The sequence below is a fragment of the Sus scrofa genome, chromosome 6 (assembly GCF_000003025.6).
Source record: "Sus scrofa isolate TJ Tabasco breed Duroc chromosome 6, Sscrofa11.1, whole genome shotgun sequence".
In the NCBI taxonomy this organism is placed as follows: Eukaryota; Metazoa; Chordata; class Mammalia; order Artiodactyla; family Suidae; genus Sus; species Sus scrofa.
In genome coordinates, this window is record NC_010448.4 from 72,866,517 (window position 1) to 72,886,691 (window position 20,175).

Genomic DNA, 20,175 nt, shown 5'->3' on the forward strand with positions numbered 1-20,175 from the left:
CCAGGCTCTAGAAAGTCCATCAATCGCTGTCTTAACCTCATACCTCACCTTCACTCTGAGAGCAAAGTGCTGCTTCTTCTGTCTCCTAGTGTCCCCAAAGCTGGCCCCAGGACCACGCAAATGCAAGCCAGTATCTGCCTCAAGGAGCAACCAAGGGTCTCTTGCTGGAGTTCCTGATTCTTTGTTAATTCCCCCAGAACACAGTCCAACAGTAGCCAGGGGGACAGGAAAACACCCATCAAGTTATGTCTCCACCTTCCTAACAAACTTCCAGGGGTCCCCAGGCAAGCCCCTGCCTGGGCAGTCCCTCCCTACCCTCCTAGCCTCCTCTCCCTGGCTTCCCTCAGATTCAATACCAAGCCATCCCTGGGATTTGCTTTCTGGGACCCAGCACTGCAGCTAATTCTAGGCTCACAGTGCCCTCTGGTGGCTGGAGATATAAGATCATCAGGGCAGATGAAAAAAAGGTGAGGCTTGGAAGAAGCCAGGTGAGAGAGGAAAGGATAGTGGATTTGAGGAAAGAGCTTCAAGAGAAAAAGTTTAGGAGAAGACTGAGAGTGTTAGACTGAGGAAAGTCTAACTGAGTCCCTTACGGGACGGTGCCTACTCACTGGATTATGGAAATAGAGCTGGAACAGGAATGCCGTAGGTCAGGATAGACCTAAAGCACTTCTCTGGGACCTCCCATCAGACCAGCATCCACATCAGTGCAGAGAGGATGCTGGGCTGAGTCTGGGTCAGTTATCAAGGAACCTTCTGGGTCCTGGACTCTGGGTCACCTCCTTCCTGCTGCCCATCTCTTCCATGGGCCAAGGCTTGATATGAGGGGCTGCTGGAGAGGAAAGTGGCACCAGAATACCACACAGAGGGCCAGTGAGGCTAATAGGAGTGGAAGATGGGTATCTGGGGAGCTGAGACATCCCTGGGGACAAGCTTGCAGCATCCCAGCCCTCCCCATGAGCCCGCTCCCCATGTGCAAGGTCTGCAGGACTCTGTCCTGAGAACGTGGGTAGGAAGAGTTCCAGGGTGGCCTCAGGGAATGTGCACAGTGAGACCCAGGGCTGTTGGGGATGAAATTCTAGTTATAGAGACACAGGTTTTGGGCTTCTATTCATTAGTTCAGGGGACATCATTTAAATACTGACCAGGAGTTCCCATTGCAGCGTAGTGGAAATGAATCCGACTGGGAACCCTGAGGTTGCAGGTTCGATCCCAGGCCTTGCTCAGTGGGTTAAGGATCCAGTGTTGCCGTGAGCTGTGGTGTAGGTCACAGACTTGGCTTGGATCTGGCGTTGCTGTGGCTGTGATATAGGCTGGCAGCTGTAGCTCCGATGAGACCCCTAGCCTGGGAACCTCCATATGCCGTGGGTGTGGCCCTAAAAAGTAAAATGAATAAATACTGACCAAACTCTAGTCAGGCACCAGGACCTTCTGCCCATCTGTGCACATTCTTATAAAGTCCAGTTTTAGCAGGAGACCTGATTAGTCAGTTTCACAAGATTTCCCACCTAGGATACCTGATATCCCGTGGTATCCAATCAACATCCTTCAGTCCTCACTCTTGGTATCTGATCACGCTGGGCTGACTTCAGTAAGAATCCGGTTACATTAGCGCAGCCGGAATCCCCCAAGAACTGATATCTCCTCCTAGGAATTTTCCAGCCACCAACCCCCCACACTTTGGTCGTGAATTCCCAAATGTCCAGAGAGGCCCAACTTTGTAGCCTTCCAAATCATCCCTAGAGCTTCCTTCAAAGAATTAGGTACTACTTGCCACTCTAAAACAATGGTTGCTTAATGTTCCAGAGCTTAATTGTGGTGATAGTTTCATGGGCATATACCATTGTCAAAAACCTATCAAAATACATACTTAAGATGAACGCATTTTAATGGGTGTAAATTTTTCTTCAATAAAGTTGTTTTTAAATTAAAAAAATAAAACTTTATTTTTGGTAAAAAAATAAAATAATTGTTTCTTTTTTGTATTTTCTTTTATTTTTATTTATTTATTTATTTATTTTTGGTTCTCATAGAGGCTAGGATGCCATGGAAATATCCCCAGCTTAGATTTTGCAATCTCTCCTTTTCCACTAAATCCAGGTGAATCTCTCTCAGTCCTTTCCTATATTTGGATTGTCTGACAACTCAGGTTTCTTTCTGATGCCTTGAACGAAGGGGACCTACCAATTATTCATTGCATGGAAGTGGCAAATTCCTTGACCGGGCAGGGACTCAGGTCCACCAGGCTAAAAATGCGGAAAATAGCAGTGACCTCTAGCTTTTCTCTGAAGTTTATCTGAACTAGCGATAAAAAGCGCTGGCACCATTGCTCACCAGCTGTTCAATAAACAGAGACGATTGTGATTACTGTAATTCATAAGAGCAGTCCATTGCAGCTTTTTAAAAAGTCTATTAGTATATGGAGTTCCCATTGTGGCTCAGCAGGTTAAGAACCCGACTAGTATCCATGAGGACGCGGTTTCAATCCCTCGCCTCGTTTAGTGGGTTAAAAGATCTGGTGTTACCCTGAGCTGTGGTGTAGGTCACAGACATGGCTCAGATCCAGCGCTCCTATGTCTGTGGCGTAGGCCAGCAACGGCAGCTCCAATTTGACCCCTAGCCCGGGAACTTCCATATGCTGCAAGGGCATCCCTAAAAAACAACAAAAAAAGAAAAGAAGAAAAAAGTCAATTATTGTAATCCGATTTAACCCAACTTTATGTAAAAGTCCTCTACACACATGGTAGAAATGTAATGAGAGAGGATTCAGAAAAGATACCAAGATGGAGAACCCCTGTCCAAGAATCCTGGGCTTGGTGGCCGGTGCTAAATAACAGTCATTTGGGCACCCTATTTCATGGGAGGACATAGAAAACTCTGGGAATGGAGGGAGGGTATTGTTTCTTTGTGTCCTGAAACTTCCAAGGAATCTCCGTGTGATGCAGACTAAGGTGGGAGTCATCCTGGAACACGGCAGATTCTTTAAGCATCACATGCATTCAGTGCTGGAAAGGTGTTGGTATTTGCAAATAGAGCTTTGTATGAAGAGAACAACAGAATTTTATTTCTTTTTTTTTTTTGTCTTTTTGTCTTTTGTCTTTTTGTCTTTTGTTGTTGTTGTTGTTGCTGTTGCTATTTCTTGGGCTGCTCCCGTGGCATATGGAGGTTCCCAGGCTAGGGGTCCAATCGGAGCTGTAGCCACCGGCCTACGCCAGAGCCACAGCAACGCAGGATCTGAGCCGCGTCTGCAACCTACACCACAGCTCACGGCAACGCCGGGTCGTTAACCCACTGAGCAAGGGCAGGGACCGAACCCGCAACCTCATGGTTCCTAGTTAGATTCGTTAACCACTGCGCCACGACGGGAACTTCCAGAATTTTATTTCTGTGCCTGATGACATGCACTTGATCAGAATCCGTGTCGAAGCTACCTAGGTTTGAGGAAACAGTAATTACCAAAATATATCTGGAAAGGTGCCAACAGGATAAGGGTTCATCTCTCAAGGCCCCTGGAAAAGGGGTGGGGCTATTTTCCATCAGGGAAGTGTCCTCAGTGGGGAGAAAACCTAAAAGAAACTATCTCTTCTTAGCAGCTGCCCTTGAGGACAGAGTTCCTTGTGACCGAGCATATTGATTTCTCCCCTGCATCCAAGTTCCCAAAGAACCCTCGCTGCCCACCCTCAGTGGCTCTCAGTCTTGGAAATGCCTGATCTCCCAGGGCTCACACCTCTCGCTCTGATCACATTCTCAGAGTTTGCCTTTTTTTTTTTTTTTTAAATCTTTTTTCCATTTCTTGGGCTGTTCTCATGGCATATGGAGGTTCCCAGGCTAGGGGTCCAATCGGAGCTGTAGCTGCCAGCCTACACCACAGCCACAGCAACTCGGAATCCGAGCTGCGTCTGCAACCTACACCACAGCTCACGGCAACACTGGATCCTTAACCCACTGAGCAAGGCCAGGGATCGAACCCGCAACCTTATGGTTCCTAGTCAGATTCGTTAACCACTGTGCCACGACGGGAACTCCCCAGAGTTCATCTTTTTATGCCAGTTTGCTGTGCTGACCCTAATTTTCTGTGAGGAAACACCCTCAGAGATGACACTATGGTTCAGTGGTAGCAAACCCAGCTAGTATCCAAGATAGGGTCCGATGGCTGGCCTCGCTCAGTGGGCTAGGGATCCAGCATTGCCGAGAGTTGTGATATAAGATGAAGACACAGCTTGGATCTGGCATCACTATGGCTGTGGCGTTAGCCGGTTCTGCAACTCTGACCCCTTGCCTGGGTATTTCTTACGCCTCGGGTGCGGCCCTAAAAAAGAAAAAAAAAGACACTGTATCCTCTTAGTCACTGCCTTTTAATTTAATTTAATTTCCAGAGAAAGACTCAGAGAATAATCTTTCAATCTCCCTCCAGCCCATGGAGGGAAAAGCGCTATGTTTTACACGGGGTCCCTTTATGAATGCCCAGCTGCACACTGCCAGGCCCCCAGGCTTACATGGTGATTTTGTCCTGTCCACCTTTAGAGAAGGCGGGGCTTAAGGCTGGAAAACCAACCACAGCCCCAAAAGCACTTCCCTTGCTGCCTGGATAGGCTCACGATCTCTTACGCTTCCAACGTAACACCTAAGGGACAAGCTGATACAGGGACATATATTTTGTTCCCTTTGGGAACAACGCCACTGTCTTCATGAAACTGTTTTCATTCTGGGACATCTAGATAATTCTGATATGGCCAAAGACTCCCAACAATGATGGTCTCAAGTGTTTCGTTTCTTGTTCAGTATCACAAAGGCATACATACTCTCGTCACTGTCTCACATTCATGACTATAACTGTCTCTATTAGCAAAAGTCAACCCATGTTTGTGAAGTGAATCAAAGAATGAGTCTTTGGAGTTCCCGTCGTGGTGCAGTGGTTAATGAATCTGACTAGGAATCATGAGGTTGCAGGTTCGATCCCTGGCCTTGCTCAGCGGGTTAAGGATCCAGCGTTGCCATGACCTGTGGCGTAGGTTGCAGACACAGCTCAGATCCCCGCGTTGCTGTGGCTGTGGCGTAGGCCGCTGGCTACAGCTCCGATTCGACCCCTAGCCTGGGAGCCTCCATATGCTGCAGGAGAGGCCCTAGAAAAGGCAAAGACAAAAAAAAAAAAAGAGTCTTTGATTTCCCCCCCACCCCTCCCCCATTCTTCCCTTTCCTAAAAGAATATCTGACTTAATCAATTCTTCTTGAGACACAGTGATCCAATCAGGACTAACCCGATGGACCTCCCAGAATCTAATCAGGTGTCACTTATGATTGGAAGTTAGCCATTGGAAATCAGGAAGATGTGATTAGAAAGGTCTATAAAAGCCTCAGTGACCAACAACCTGATGCAGAATCTTCAGACTCCAGAAGGACCTCCTGGATCCTCCACCTGGTCTGAGATCTGATCTGGGCACCCCGCCAACCACATCAAAGCTGGTGAGTCACCCACCTCAGCAAAGAGCCCCCTATCTTAGGCATGGTCTGTTGGTCTTGAATGGTGGCATGCAGCTTGAGGTGGAAGGGGGAAGTTTTAATTAATTTTTTTCAGATTAGCTGATTTAATATTTTGATTTTGCCTCTAAGCATAATTTTGTCTTATCCCCTATATTTTGTTTTGTGGTTTGGTCACATAATTTTTAAATGTCTTAACCAAGCAGATATTCTTTTTCATGGAAAAACATCCGATTGTTTGGAATTTTATTTCTTGACACTTAAAATAATTAGTTTATGCAAATGGCATTCATTTCATGGATATCCCCTTAACCTTTACCAGCCTGGTTAACTGTGGGAACTGAGGGTGGAGGCTGTGTGGCTTCACAGAATGCTCCCCTACCCATAGTTTGGGGGCTCTGAGTGATGATCTGAAAGATTTCACCCAAAAAAGATTACGGACAGCAGTCAGGCTCATGGTACACACTTACCACTGGAACATGAGTTAAGCAAAGCAGTGGGTGGAAATGGATGGACTAGTGGTTGCCTTTCCTCTTCCTCTGTGCTTGTGGAATGCTTATTCTGAAGCCGATAGGGAAGGAGTTACAGCATTGTGACCACGGAGCCCAGCCTATAACTGGGGAAAAGGAAAGGTCCTCCACCTCAGCCAGAGCCGTGACTTTGGCCCTGAGTTGGTAAGGAGACAGTCTAAAGTGTGCTCATGCTTTGTTCCCTGGCAGTTTCCTTTCAGAGCAGAGACAGAATGAGTGTCTGGAACCCTCCCAGACTCCTAGACCTGGCCGGAAAGAGCCTGCTGAGAGATAAGACTTCAACCATCTGTGCTCTGGAGTATCTGCCCACGGAGCTCTTCCCCCCACTGTTCATGGATGCCTTCTATGGGAATCACAGGGAGACCCTGAAGGCCATGGTGCAAGCCTGGCCCTTTGTCCGCCTGCCTCTGGGGGGCCTGATGCAGATGTCTCATGTGGGAACCTTACAAGCCGTGCTGGATGGGCTGGATGTCCTGCTTGCCCAGAAGGTTCACCCCAGGTGAGTCTGATATAAGTAACCTGCTAGGTTCTGGGAAGAAACAGCTCGTGTCATAAGCCTGGATGAACCAGAGGCTTCTGACGATCCCAATGAGGAAGCTCAGGGGCCTTGGCCATAGCAGAGCTCACTTTGGGAAATTCCTTCCAGAAGTGCAGGAGTGTGCAGGGAAGCTTGAAAAAAAGAGATCCCACCCTCCTCCCAGGGATGCTTAAAAGTGCTAGAGGGGGGAGTTCCCGTCGTGGTGCAGTGGTTAACGAATCCGACTAGGAACCATGAGGTTGCGGGTTTGGTCCCTGCCCTTGCTCAGTGGGTTAACGATCCGGCGTTGCCGTGAGCTGTGGTGTAGGTTGCAGACGCGGCTCAGATCCTGCATTGCTGTGGCTCTGGTGTAGGCTGGTGGCTACAGCTCCAATTCGACCCCTAGCCTGGGAACCTCCATATATGCCGCGGGAGCGGCCCAAGAAATAGCAAAAAGACAAAAAAAAAATTAAAAAAAAAAGTGCTAGAGGGGGAGAACCAAGAAGAATAGAAGAGGAAAAGGTGCTGGAGAAAGGTGAGGCAGAGAGGAAGAAGAGGGCAAGGTAGCACATGACGTCAGGGGAGTAAAAAAGTGGAAGCACAGGTGCGAAGTCTGAGTGTTTGTTCCCTAGATTCTGAGACTGTGCTTCCTTCTGCATGGATCATAAACCATCCTAACCAACCAACCTGCTGTTTCCCCACAGGAGGTGCAGACTACAGGTGCTGGATCTGAGGAATACTAGCCAGGATTTCTGGAGCATGTGGTCTGGATCCAGGGCCACTATGTACTCAAGGTCAATGATGGCACCAACGGTTGAGGACAGGTCAAGGAGAGAGCAGTCTTTGACTCCCCTGCAGGTATTCATAGAGCTTTGCCTAAATGAAAGGACCCTGGATGGATTCCTCCCTTACCTCATGAGCTGGGCAGAGCAGAGAAAAGGTCTGATCCACCTGTGCTGTAAGAAACTGAATATTGTTTCAATGCCTTTGGGAACTATTGTAAAGGTTCTGAGTATGGTCCAGCTGGACTGTATCCAGGAGGTGCAAGTGAATTGCCCCTGGCATCTGTCTACCCTGGCCACATTTTCTCTTTTCCTGGGTCATATGAGCAATGTGCAGAGACTTCTTTTCTGCCACATACATGCGTCTGTGCGTGAGGAGCAAGAGCAGCATCATGTTGTCCAAATCACCTCTCAGTTCCTCAGGCTGCACCACCTCCAGGATCTCTATATGGAATCTCCCTCCTTCCTTGAAGGCTGCCTGGACCAGATGCTCAGGTGAGAAGCCACCACTGGCCAAGGAACAGTGATCACAACAAGAGAATGTCAAATGCACTGGCTCTTTGCTGCTCAATCCTAAAGTGTGATATCACATCACCACACACATCTTAAGAGAGGGAGAACCGGGGTAGAAACTCTAGAAAGGGACAGAATACTAGGAAGCTGTAGACCCAGGGATTAGGATCTAGTGAGGGTGGGTATGGGATTTCATCTCCAGGAAGAGATGTCTGTGTTCAGATGACTTAGGACAACAGGTAAGGGAAGGAAGCGTTGGAGAGGAAGTTGTGGTCTATGGCCATAGCACCCTGAGTGCACCTGAGCTGGTCTAAAGGGAAGTTCTCTGCTCACCAATTTTGTGACTGCAATGAGTTTATCTCAAAATCATCATCTGCCAAACGTTGTTTTGTGCTGCAGATAGGGTACCTAATACTGGGCAATGCAGGATTCTGGATATCATGGTAACGGAGAGAGAGCAACAAGGATGCAAAAAAGTGGGAGGTGGTTTGCAGGTGATCCATAAATGTAAGTGAGCTCCTGCAAGCTGGCCAGCCCAGTTGATGTTGTAGGCTCTTGCCCAGGCTGGTTCTCTAGGCATGTCACCCATGAGCCTCGCTGGGCTGAGATACAGGTGCCTGGAGCCCAAGCCTTGCCTAAAGGAAGCCTGAGTTGAAAGCATTTTTTAAGTTTTCTCTCAATATTAAAAGTCCATGATGCCCACACTTGATTGAGACAAGGTTGTCAGAGTCTCCCCTGAGAATGTTCCAGACATTCCATTCATCCTCACAGGGAAGGGAAATAAGTTTTAATCTCCTTGACAGATGAGGAAGGAGAGCTTAGAGTGTTCTTTGAATATGACCCAGCCACATAGTGAAGGAGAAAGAACTCTAGCTAAAGTGAGACTGGGCATTCTGGGTATTATCAAATGGTCAGAATAAACTTGACCTTAGGCAAATCCCTTGAGCCCCAAGCTTGAGGTCAACTTCCACCTCTGTTTCCCAGAGCTAATTCTTGTGTTGTTGTTGTTTTTTTTTTTTCCCCCCAGGTGCCTGAAAGCCCCCTTGGAGAACCTGGCAATATCTCACTGCCTGCTTACAGAATCAGACTTGACCCACCTGTCCCAGTGCCCCAGCATCAGTCAGCTAAAGGGCCTGGATCTGAGTGGCGTCACCCTGACCGACTTCAGTCCTGACGTCCTGCAAGGTCTGCTGGAGAAAGTGGCATCCACCCTGCAGGAACTGGACCTAGAGCTCTGTGGGATCACGGACTCCCAACTGGAGGCCATCCTGCCTGCCCTGAGCCACTGCTCAGAGCTCACCTCCTTCAGCGTGAGGGGGAACCTCCTCTCCCTGGCCATCGTGCAGAAGGTGCTGGGCTGCACCACAGGACTGCCTGGTTTATGCCAAGAGTTCTACCCTCCCCCTCGGGAGAGTTTCAGCTCTCAGGGTACCCTTCTTCCAGGGAGACTCGCCCAGGTTCGGGCTGAGCTCTATGAGAGTCTGAGAGCCTTAGGACGACCCAGGACCATCTGGATTAGCTACAGCCCCTGTCCTTACTATGGGGATGACACAATCAATCATGCAGAGCGCATTGTGTACAGCTGATAGCCCCATGCCTAGTTGGTTGTCTCCATCCAACACTTTCCTCTAGCCCTTGGAAAATGAAATCTAGGACTTACCTCCATCTGGAGGGGGAAATAGACCCATGGCTTCAAATATCAGGTCACCGTGAATGAGAAAATGAAACATAGCCCAGATGGAAGTGCAGGATTGCAGGGGACCCTGCTGACTTGGGGAGGTGCTGGGATTTAAAGGGACCTGTGTTCGTGGGGTCAGATATATGAATCTAATTTCTAAAGGGAAGTTCCCTCTTGAGACACACATGTTGGAATGATCCCTGGGTGGATGGTTGTAAAGAAACGGTTATAAATAAAGGAACCCTCTGCATAAATTGGCCGGTGTCCTCCATGGTATATTATCCTATGTTCTCAGTTTATCCCTCAGCAATCTCTACTTGAAAAACAAACAAACAAAACCACTGTGTTGTCCGTGATCTGAAACTCTACCTTTTTTGCGAGACCTTTACCCTGCCTGGGACACGTCTTACCTCTTTACACATTTCCGTGGCTGTTCATTGAGTTAGTGCACAGAACATGCGAACATACTCAGGGACCAATGAGCCGTTGGAGTGAAGAGCTCCTGGGCCCTCACGGCTGACTCAGGCCATGACCCTGGATGTGAGCATTCCTCATGCTTCTCTTGTGGGTCCATACTCCTCCTTGCCTGGGCTTGAGTGTTCTTGGAAAGGTTTTGAGTGCAGAAGGCAAGGCCCCCAGTTCTGGAAAGTGTTGTCCACACTGCAGATCAGGCAGAGCCTTTGATCCTCACCAACCCAGGCCCATCATGGATGGGTAGTTGTCCATTGAATTAATCTTGTTTGGACCTGTAAAGACACCAACATTCCCTTTAGAAAAATACTAAAATAGTACAGGAATTTAACATGGTTCTGTGGGGGGTTTTTTCTTTTTTTTAAAGTTTTGTTGAAGAGTTGATTTACAATGTTGTGATAATTTCTGCTGCACAACAAAGTGATCCAGTTATACGTAGACCCACATCCATTCTTTTTCAGATTCTTGAGTATTTCTATACTACATATAAAAGTTATATCCTTTTAGGGGTAGGCCATGCCCATGAGAGATTGACATTATTTCCGTAACACATCCTGTCTCTCTCCATAAGGAAAGATTAGTAAATCACATTTTGACATCGCATAATAAGGACGTTTAACAAAGCACCTGTGGGTGTATGAGATCTCCTTGCCTGTGGTAAGACACCCTGTTAGTCAGCATTTTCCTCTGTAACCATCAGGATAAAGATGTTCACTGGACAAAGTGTGGGTTGGGTGCTACCCCCTGCCCAGTTGAAAATCCCCAGATAACTTAGAGTCTGCCTTTCATGTTGTATCATCATGTCCACCTCCTTGGATTCCATCAACTGAAGATCCTGTAGAACTGTATTTACTATTAAAAATTTTCTCTGTGTAAATGAACTTGAGCATTTCAAACCAGTGCTTCCAGGGTCACCTGCACATCTAGGAATATATTAGAGAAGATTTATGATGGGAACTGACTTGCATGGTTACAGAGGTTGAGAAGTTCCACACTCCATGGTCTGTCAGCTAGAGAACCTGCAAAGCTGGTGGCATAAGTCAGACCAAGGCTTAAAGCTGATGGTTTAGCTCTAAGTCTGCCAAAGACCTGTGAATCAGGGAACCAGTGATGTAATTTTAGAGTGTGAAGTCTCAGAGTTCCCGTCATGGCTCAGTGGTTAACAAATCCGACTAGGAACCATGAGGTTGTGGGTTCGATCCCTGGCCTTGCTCAGTGCATTAAGGATCCAGCGTTACCGTGAGCTGTGGTGTAGGTTGCAGATGCGGCTTGGATCCCGAGTTGCTGTGGCTCTGGCGTAGGCCGGTGGCTACAGCTCCGATTCGACCCCTAGCCTGGGAACCTCCATATGCTGCTCGGCCCTAGAAGAAGGAAAAAAAAAAAAAAAAAGACAAAACAAAACAAAAACAGACTGTGAAGTCTCAAGACTCAAGAGCCAAAAGCCTTGGAGTTCCCGTCGTGGCACAGTGATTAACGAATCCGACTAGGAACCATGAGGTTGCGGGTTCGATCCCTGGCCTTGCTCAGTGAGTTAAGGATCCCGTGTTGCTGTGGCTCTGGTGTAGGCTGGCAGCTACAGCTCCGATTAGACTCCTAGCCTGGGAACCTCCATATGCTGCAGGAGCGGCCCAAGGATGGGAAAAAAAGACAAAAAAAAAAGAGCCAAAAGCCTTGATGTTGATGTGCAAAAAGAGAAAGAAGGTGAGCAGGTGCCCTCCTTGTTTGATTCAGGCCCCAAAGGATTGGACGATGCCCACCCTCCTTGCTCAGGGCAGATCCCTTCTCTAGGTCTACTGATTTCAGTTGCTAATCCCTTCCAGAAACACCTGCCAAGGGATACACAGAATTAATGTTTTACCATCATTCTGGGCATCCCTTAGAACTGCAGTGTTCACATGCAAAAAAGACCATCACACTGACCCTAAACAAAGGGCACTCACAGGAAGGCTCCCTGCTGAGATTTCAGAGGCTAGTGGTGTTGGCTCAGGGAGGGAGGGGATATATGAGAACGGGGTGGGGTCTTAGGCAAGAGCTCAATGTCCCTATGAAATGAAAATAGTGATAGAGTAAGGATAACTTGATCCCCTTGCTGTACAGTGGGGCGGGGGGGGGGGGAGAATAAATATACAAAAAAAAAAAAAAAAAAAAAAAAGAAAGAAAGAAAATAGTGATAGAAACCCAGCTCATGGCTTATTTGTAGAATCCAGTGAAATGATGTACTTGAAGGCTTGGCACTAGACCTGGCATTGGGCAAGACATTATTAATGTGTTGTTTCTTTTCATTTCCCTCCTAGTCGATGCTCCTAGGATTTTTGATCCCTCACACTTACCTTCTATTCCTTAGGGCAGGCAAGAGAGCAGAGCTAGGACCAGAAATGGGACACAGCTTATCATGTGTCCACCAAGGAATCATGATTTACCTAAGCAGCTTTAGCAGCCAGTGCAGGGAGGGCAGAGGAGAGACTGGATTCATCGCTACTGATAGACACTCTGGGCCTCAGGGCTCCTAGGCCACCTGCTGCTAGCTCAGACCAGGGAATATAAAGCAGTTTTGTAAGCAGAACTGTATAGAGTTCAGTAATTTGAAAAAAAAATCTGCTCTTAAATACATGCTATTTGAGTAAATAGCTGATGTGATTTATCTAAATATTAAATAATATATGTTCTTTCATAATTACGAGGGCAATTTTGTTCTTTTGAAGAACGCATGTGAATATTTTTAAATGTTTAACCTGGTTTGTAGTCTCAAAACAAATAAGACTCTAAAACTGACTTTAAATAAACAGTCTGCCTATGTTTTCTGCCAGGAGTTTTATAGTATCTGGCCTTACATTTAATGGTCTTTAATCCATTTTGAGCTTATCTTTGTGTATGGTGTTAGGGAATTTTCCAATATCATTGTTTTACATGTAGCTATCCAGTTTTCCCAGCACCAACTGTGGAAGGGACTGTCTTTCCTCCACTGTGTGTTCTTGCCTGTTTTGTCTTAGATTTAGTTGGCCATAGGTGCCTGAGTTTTATTTCTGGGCTTTCTATCCTGTTCCACCGATCTTCATTTCTGTTTTTGTGTGTCAGTATCATACTGTTTTGATGACAGCAGCTTTGTAATATAAACTGAAGTCAGGGAGCCCAATTCTTCCAGTCCCATTTTTCTTTCTCAACATTGCTTTGGCTATTTAGAATCTTTTTTGTTTCCATACAAATTTAAAAATGCTTTATTTTAGTTCTGTAAAGAATGTCATTGATAATTTGATAGGGATTCCCTTGAATCTGTAGATTGCTTTGGGTAATACAGTCATCTTGAGAATATTGATTCCTCCAACCCAAGAGTGTGGTATATCTTTCCATCTGTTTGTGTCATCTTTGATGTCTGTCATTGTCTTACAGTTTTCAGACTACAGGTCTTTTGTCTCTTTAGGTAGATTTATTCTTAAATATTTTATTCTTTTTGATGTGATGGTAAATGGGTTTGTTTTCCTAATTGCTCTTTCTGATTTTTCATTGTTAGTCTATAGACATACATAAATTGCAGCAATATCTTGTTTTGTCCACCTCCTAGAATAATGACAGTAAAAACAAACACAAACCAGTGGGACCTAATTAAACTCTGAACTTTGGTACAGCAAAGGAAACCATAAACACAACAAAAAACCCACAGAATGGGAGATAATCTTTGCAAATGATGTAACTGAAAAGAGCTTAATCTCCAAAATATACAAACAGCTCATATAACTCAACAACAGAAAAACATAAAACACAGTCAAAAAATGGGCACAAGACCGAAGTGGACATTTTTCCAAAGAGGACATACAGATGGACAGTAAGCACATGAAAAGATGCTCAGTGTCACGAATCATTAGAGAAATACAAATCAAAACTGCAATGAGTTACCACCTCACAGCAGTCAGAATGGCCATCATTAATATGCCTACAAATAACAAATGCTAGAGAGGCTGTGGAGAAAAGGTAACCCTCTTACACTGTTAGTGTGCATATAAATTGGTACAGCCACTAGGGAAAACAGTATGGAGGATTCCTCAGAAAGGTAAGTATAGAACTACCAAGTGACCCAACAATTCCACTCCTGGGCATATACCCAGATAAAACTATAATTCAAAAAAGGTTCATACACCTCTACATTCTTTTCAGCACTATTCACAACAGCCAAGATGTGGAAACAACCTAATAGTCCATCGACAGATGAATGGATTAAGCTGGGGTACATATATACAATGGAATACTACTTAGCCATAAAAATGAAGAATTAATGACATTTGCAGCAACATGGATGCAACTAGAGATCCTCATGCTAAGCGAAGTAGGTCAGAAAGAGAAGGACAAATGCTATATCACATCGTTAATGTGTGGAATCCAATACATGGCACAAATGAACCTATCTACAAAACAGAAAAAGACTCACAGGCATAGAGAACAGACCTGTGGATGCCAAGGGGAAGGGGGGAGAGAGTGGCATGGACTGGGAGTGTGGGATGAGTAGATGCAAACTATTTTCTTTTAGAATGCATAAGCAATGAGACCCCACTATATAGCAAGACAACTATACCCAATCTCTTGGGATAGAATATGATGGAAGATAATACGAGAAAAAGAATGTACATATGTGTATGCCTGGGTCACTTTGCTGTGTAGCAGAAATTGGCACAACATTGTAGATCAACTATCCTTTAATACAGAAGAAAAATAATGTTTTGAAATAAAAAATGTCAAAATGTCAATGAAAAAGAATTTTTCTCTTTTTAAAAAATTTAGAATAATTAAATTTTAGAGCTGGAAGGATTACAATTGTATTTTTGAAAGAAGGCTTTATTTCAGAGTTCCCATTGTGGCTCAGCAGAAACGAATCCAACTAGTATCCATGAGGATGCAGGTCCAATCCCTGGCCTTGCTCAGTGGCTCGGGGATCTGGTGTTGCCGTGAGCTGTGGAGGAGGTCACAGACATGGCTCAGAGCTGGAGTTGCTGTGGCTGTGGTGTAGGCCAGCAGCTGAAGCTCTGATTTGACCCCTATCCTGGGAACTTCCACATGCCTCAGGTGAGGCCCTAAAGATAAAATAAAATAAAATAAAATAAAATAAAATAAAATAAAATAAAATAAAATAAAATAAAATAAAATAAAATAAAATAAAATAAATAAAATAAAAGACTTTGTTTCTTAGAGCAGTTTTAGGTTTACAGTAATGTTGAGCAGAAAGTAGAGAGAGTTTCCATCTAAATCTCTTGCCTCCATCACATGCGCAGCCTCTCTGGCGTTCAGCATCCCCTGCTGAATTTTCTCGTCTGTTATAATTCATGAACATACGCAGAGACATCATGATCACCTGAATTCCATAGTTTACAACAAAGGACACTCTCGTGTTGTCAGCACTATGGGTTTTTGCAAATGTAAAGTGGTAGTATCACACAGAGTTGTGTCATCCTTAAAAACCTTAAGAATCCTCTTTACCTATTTGTCTTTCCCTAACCCCAACCCCTAACAGAAAGCCAATCCTTTCGTTTTTCCCCAGAGCTCTGCTTTTTCCAGAATGTTATATAGTTGAATGGAATCATACAGTAGGTGGCCTTTTCAGGGTCGCTCCTCAGTTAACAATAGGCATTCACATTTCCTCCATGTCCTTTCACATTTTGACAACATTTTTTGTCTGAACATCCCACATCTTATTTATTCCTTCATGTACTGAAGGATAGCTTCATTTCTTCCTTGGCTCTGGTGAGACAAACCTCTGTATTCACCTTCGGTGTATACTCATTGTGGCAGATTCCAGGGAGTGAGAAGGCCGAATCTTATGATAAGGCTGTGCATTCCTTTTTTCCTTGGCCATCTGGCCTGTTAGAGGTTATCTCATAAAGGGCAGGGACAGTGTCTCTATCACCCTGTGGTCCCACAACTTGAACGAGAAGCCTGGAGTGGCAGCAAATGCTTATAAGCGACGGTACGTGGAAGTCTTTAACATCGGATTAGAGCCAAATGTTATTTTTCCCTGAAATGCAATTTGGGGAAACCAACATTAGCTGTCTTTCAATAACATAAATAAGTTGGATATGGAAAAAATAGCACTCGTGGTCAATACATTTGAATATGCATCTTGTACATGACAGTGTAACTGGGCGGGACCCTATGGAACTTTCTGGAACAGATCTCCCCATGTCCTCTGCCTGCCTCTTGTTTGTAGAAACCCATTACCCTCTGCGACCTTCCCTCAGTTCTAAAAAACACATTTAATTAGAAAATATGAGATAATGCAGAAACAAAGACAAGCAAGCAAGATGGATAATAACAGTTTAGCCATTAAACAAATTCAAAGACATTTTTTTTTTAGGGATGCACCCACAGCACATGGAGGTTCCCAGGCCAGGGGTCGAATCGAAGCTATAGCTGCCGGCCTACGCCACAGCCACAGCAACACCAGATCTGAGCCACATCTGCGACCTACACCACAGCTTTCAGAAACACTGGAGCCTTAACACACTGAGCAAGGCCAGGGATCGAACCAGTGTCCTCATGGAAACGAGTCAGTTTTGTTACCCCCGAGCCACAGTGGGAACTCCTCAAGGACCTTTAGTTTCTCTTCAAGAGTTATAGGTAATATTCTATTCTGAGCCACATCCTTTGAGCTCTTTGGCAGATACTGAAACCTCCACGTGGTGGAAAAAATATGCTGACATAGAACCCAGTTGGGTTGGAAGCAGAAGGTTGATGATGTTGAATCCCAAATTTCTCATCACCAACTAATCAGACGAATGTCCACAAGCTGACCACACATCCCACAACACTGCCTCTCACCCTGTTGTTAAAAAGCTTTCCTGGGAGTTCCTGTCGTGGCGCAGTGGTTAACGAATCTGACTAGGAACCATGAGGTTTTGGGTTTGGTCCCTGCCCTTGCTCAGTGGGTTAACGATCCGGCGTTGCCATGAGCTGTGGTGTAGGTTGCAGACGCGGCTCGGATCCCGAGTTGCTGTGGCTCTGGTGTAGCCAGGGGGCTGCAGCTCCGATTCGACCCCTAGCCTGGGAACCTCCATATGTCGCGGGAGCGGCCCAAAGAAATAGCAAAAAAGACAAAAAAAAAAAAAAAAAAAAAAAAGCTTTCCTGGAGTTCCCATTGCAGCACAAGGGGATCAGGGGCATCTCTGCAGCTCCAGGAAACAGGTTTGATTGCCAGCCTGGCCCAGTGGGTTAAAGGACCCAGGGTTGCTGCAGCTGTAGCACTGCAACTGTGGCTCAGATCTGATCCCTGGTCCAGAAACTTCCATATGCCAAAGGGTGGCCAAAGAGGAAAAAGTAAAAATAAAAACTGGTCCTGAAAGTCATCACAGAATTTGGTCATTTAGAGTGTTAGCCACCCTTACTCCTTGGTTGGCCTACAGAAAACACTGCACTGTTCTTCATCAACCTGGTGTCCAAAGATTGGCTTTCCTGCCCTTGGTGAGCAGCCCCAAGTTTGGTTTGGTAATAATCACAGCCCCCGAATCCCAGGGCCCCTAACACTTGCCCTCAGACTTGAAGAAATGCAGCCCTATGAAAGCCAGAGGACAAGGCCTCCTGCTCAGCTGCCGTTTCCTCCTCTCCCTTCACTCTGGGCCCCACATCACCTCCTCTGGATATGCCCTGCCCCCTCCCTCTTCCTTCCTTCAGTCCCTATGGCCCCATCCTACCTGGAGAGTGGCCCAGACATTCGCCCCACCCACGGTGTCACAGCAAACCTGTCCCTGGCATTCATGGCCTGGACCCGGGGTGATATGGTCGTCAAATACTTCTCAATGAGGAAGCAACAGTGGCAGCTTCTTGTTTAGAAAAGATATTTTGGGAGTTGCTGTGGTGCTACAGCAGTAAGGAACCCGACTAGTATCCATGAGGATGCGGGTTTGATCCCTGGCTTTGCTCAGTGAGTTGAGGATCAGATGTTGCCCCGAGCTATGGGGTAAGTTGCAGATGAGGCTCAGATCCCACGTTGCTGTGGCTGTGGTGGAGGCCGGCAGCTGTAGCTCCAATTCGACCTCTAGCCTGGGAACTTCCATATGCCACTGATGTAGCCCTAAAAAGACCAAAAAAAAAAAAAAAAAAAAAAAAAAAAAAAAAGAAAGGAAAAGATATTAGAGAATCAAAAGTGGAATCAGAGCCTGTTGAATACTGAAGGGAACAAGGACGGTTGCCACAGACACTCAGACTTTTAAAAAGGCAAGACGGAGTTCCCGTCGTGGCGCAGTGGTTAACCAATCCGACTAGGAACCATGAGGTTGCGGGTTCAGCCCCTGCCCTTGCTCAGTGGGTTAACGATCCGGCATTGCCGTGAGCTGTGTTGTAGGCTGCAGACGCGGCTTGGACCCCGAGTTGCTGTGGCTCTGGCATAGGCCAGCGGCTACAGCTCCGATTCGACCCCTAGCCTGGGGACCTCCATATGCCGAGGGAGCAGTCCAAAGAAATAGCAAAAAGACAAAATAAATAAATAAAATTAAATTTAAAAAAATTAAAAAAATAAAAAGGCAAGACATCTCAAGGGAGAAGAGTTGGGGGGAAAAAGCCTTGCTGGGTCTGAGGAAAACTATATTAGTTCAAGGGCTGAGTCAAAATAGCCCCAAGGGGGTTGGTCCCCAGGGCAGCCTATCAGCTGACATCTCTAGGAAGACCTGAAGAGTCAGGGTCCCTCTCTGCAAACCAGGAGGGGTCACCCTCCAGCATCCCTCGGTGCCCTGTGGATCCAGAAGTGCAGCAGGGGAACTCTGTGCCTTAGATTCATCATATTGTCCAGAATAGCTCAGGAGAATGCCTTGATTTCCGCTGATCCCTGTGGAAGGGTGGCCCAGCCCTGAGCCAGGCTCCAGGTTCCAGGAGAGTTGATGAAAGAGAGCACTGCCTGGTCAGCTCATGCAGGGAGAAAGAACCCGATGCTCAGAAACATTCTAACCCCTGAGTAGGGACCTGGGAGCCCATGGTTTGGAATCACACTTAGGATCCTGAGACTGAGAAGGGGCTCAGGGGGGCTGCTCGGACCTGGGCAGGAAAGGAGGGCATGAGAACGGGCGGCCGGGACAGGGCAGCAATGCCAAATGCAGGCTTCTCACCAGACCCTGGGAGTCCCGCTGGGCCCAGAACTGGGCGGGAAGGACGGCACCTGTGTGCACAAGTGCTCCCTCCTCCTTGATGCCCCGCGTGTCCCCTGAGCAAAGTGGCTCTGCGTGGAGGTGGACAGAGGAGGTCCCCTTGCCTCCGGGGGTAGGGGGGGAGTGCAGGGTTTTAGAATTTCTAGAACCTTCCAACACATGGACCCCTGCTGCCTCCTTGGATCTCAGGAAAGCTGGGCTCCCGTAGAGACACCCCCAGCGTGGACTCGGCAGTCTCCCCATTTCCACGGACATTCGCGTGAGGTCTGTCCGTCAGTCCTTCCTCACACTTAGGTTTTCTGACAACCTGGGGTCCTTCTGAGCCCCTCCCCTGAGGGAATGGACCAGTTATTCGCTACGGGGAAGTGGGCAGGTTTCAATTCCAAGCCCAGACCCAGGCCCGGCAGGACAAAAACGGGGAAAGCACAGCGAGCTCTACATCTTCTGTGAAGGTTCTTGACATCGTGGAGGAAATGTGCAGACGCCGTGGCTCTCCGACATTGTGCTGAAGAGACGGAGAGGTTTATGGTCATTGTTGGCACCAACCCCACTTGCTGCAGCTCATTAATAAACTGATGGGGGGCTTGGGTATTGAGTACCATCCAGGTCAACCCAACTTTATACACATACCCTTTATACCCATGGTAGAAATGCGGTGAAAGGAATCTTCCAGAAAGATACCAAGATGCAGAACCGTCTTGAAAGCTCCTAGCCTTCGTGGGCAATTTTAGACATAAATGACTCGCGCCTCACAGTGAAGGGAAGGAAGAAAGGCATGGAGAGTTCTCGGAGGTGAGGGAGGGACCTGCTCTCTTTGTGTCAGGAAACATCAAGAGAATCTCCGTGTGATGCAGCCCAGGGTGGGCGACCTCCCTGAACACGGCCCATCCTCAAACACAGAGCTCCTGAATTTGGTGTGGGGAACGTTGTGGGTATTTGTGGACAGTGCTTCATAGGAAGAGGAAAACAGAATTTTGTGGCTGTACCTAACGGCGTCACTTTGATTAAAATCTGTGTTGAACGTACCGACCTTTGAGGAAACAGTAATTATCAAAATACACTAAGAAAGGAGTTCCCGCCATGGCGCAGT

The 20,175-nt window shown here is 46.6% G+C and overlaps 1 protein-coding gene across 1 annotated transcript; it reads left to right on the forward strand.

Moving 5' to 3' along the window:
- On the forward strand, nt 6,221-9,406 carry LOC100517101 (PRAME family member 27-like). The gene is made up of 3 exons (XM_003356153.3): nt 6,221-6,507; nt 7,230-7,802; nt 8,848-9,406. The coding sequence occupies exons 1-3, from the start codon at nt 6,221-6,223 to the stop codon at nt 9,404-9,406; spliced, it is 1,419 nt and encodes a 472-aa protein (XP_003356201.1).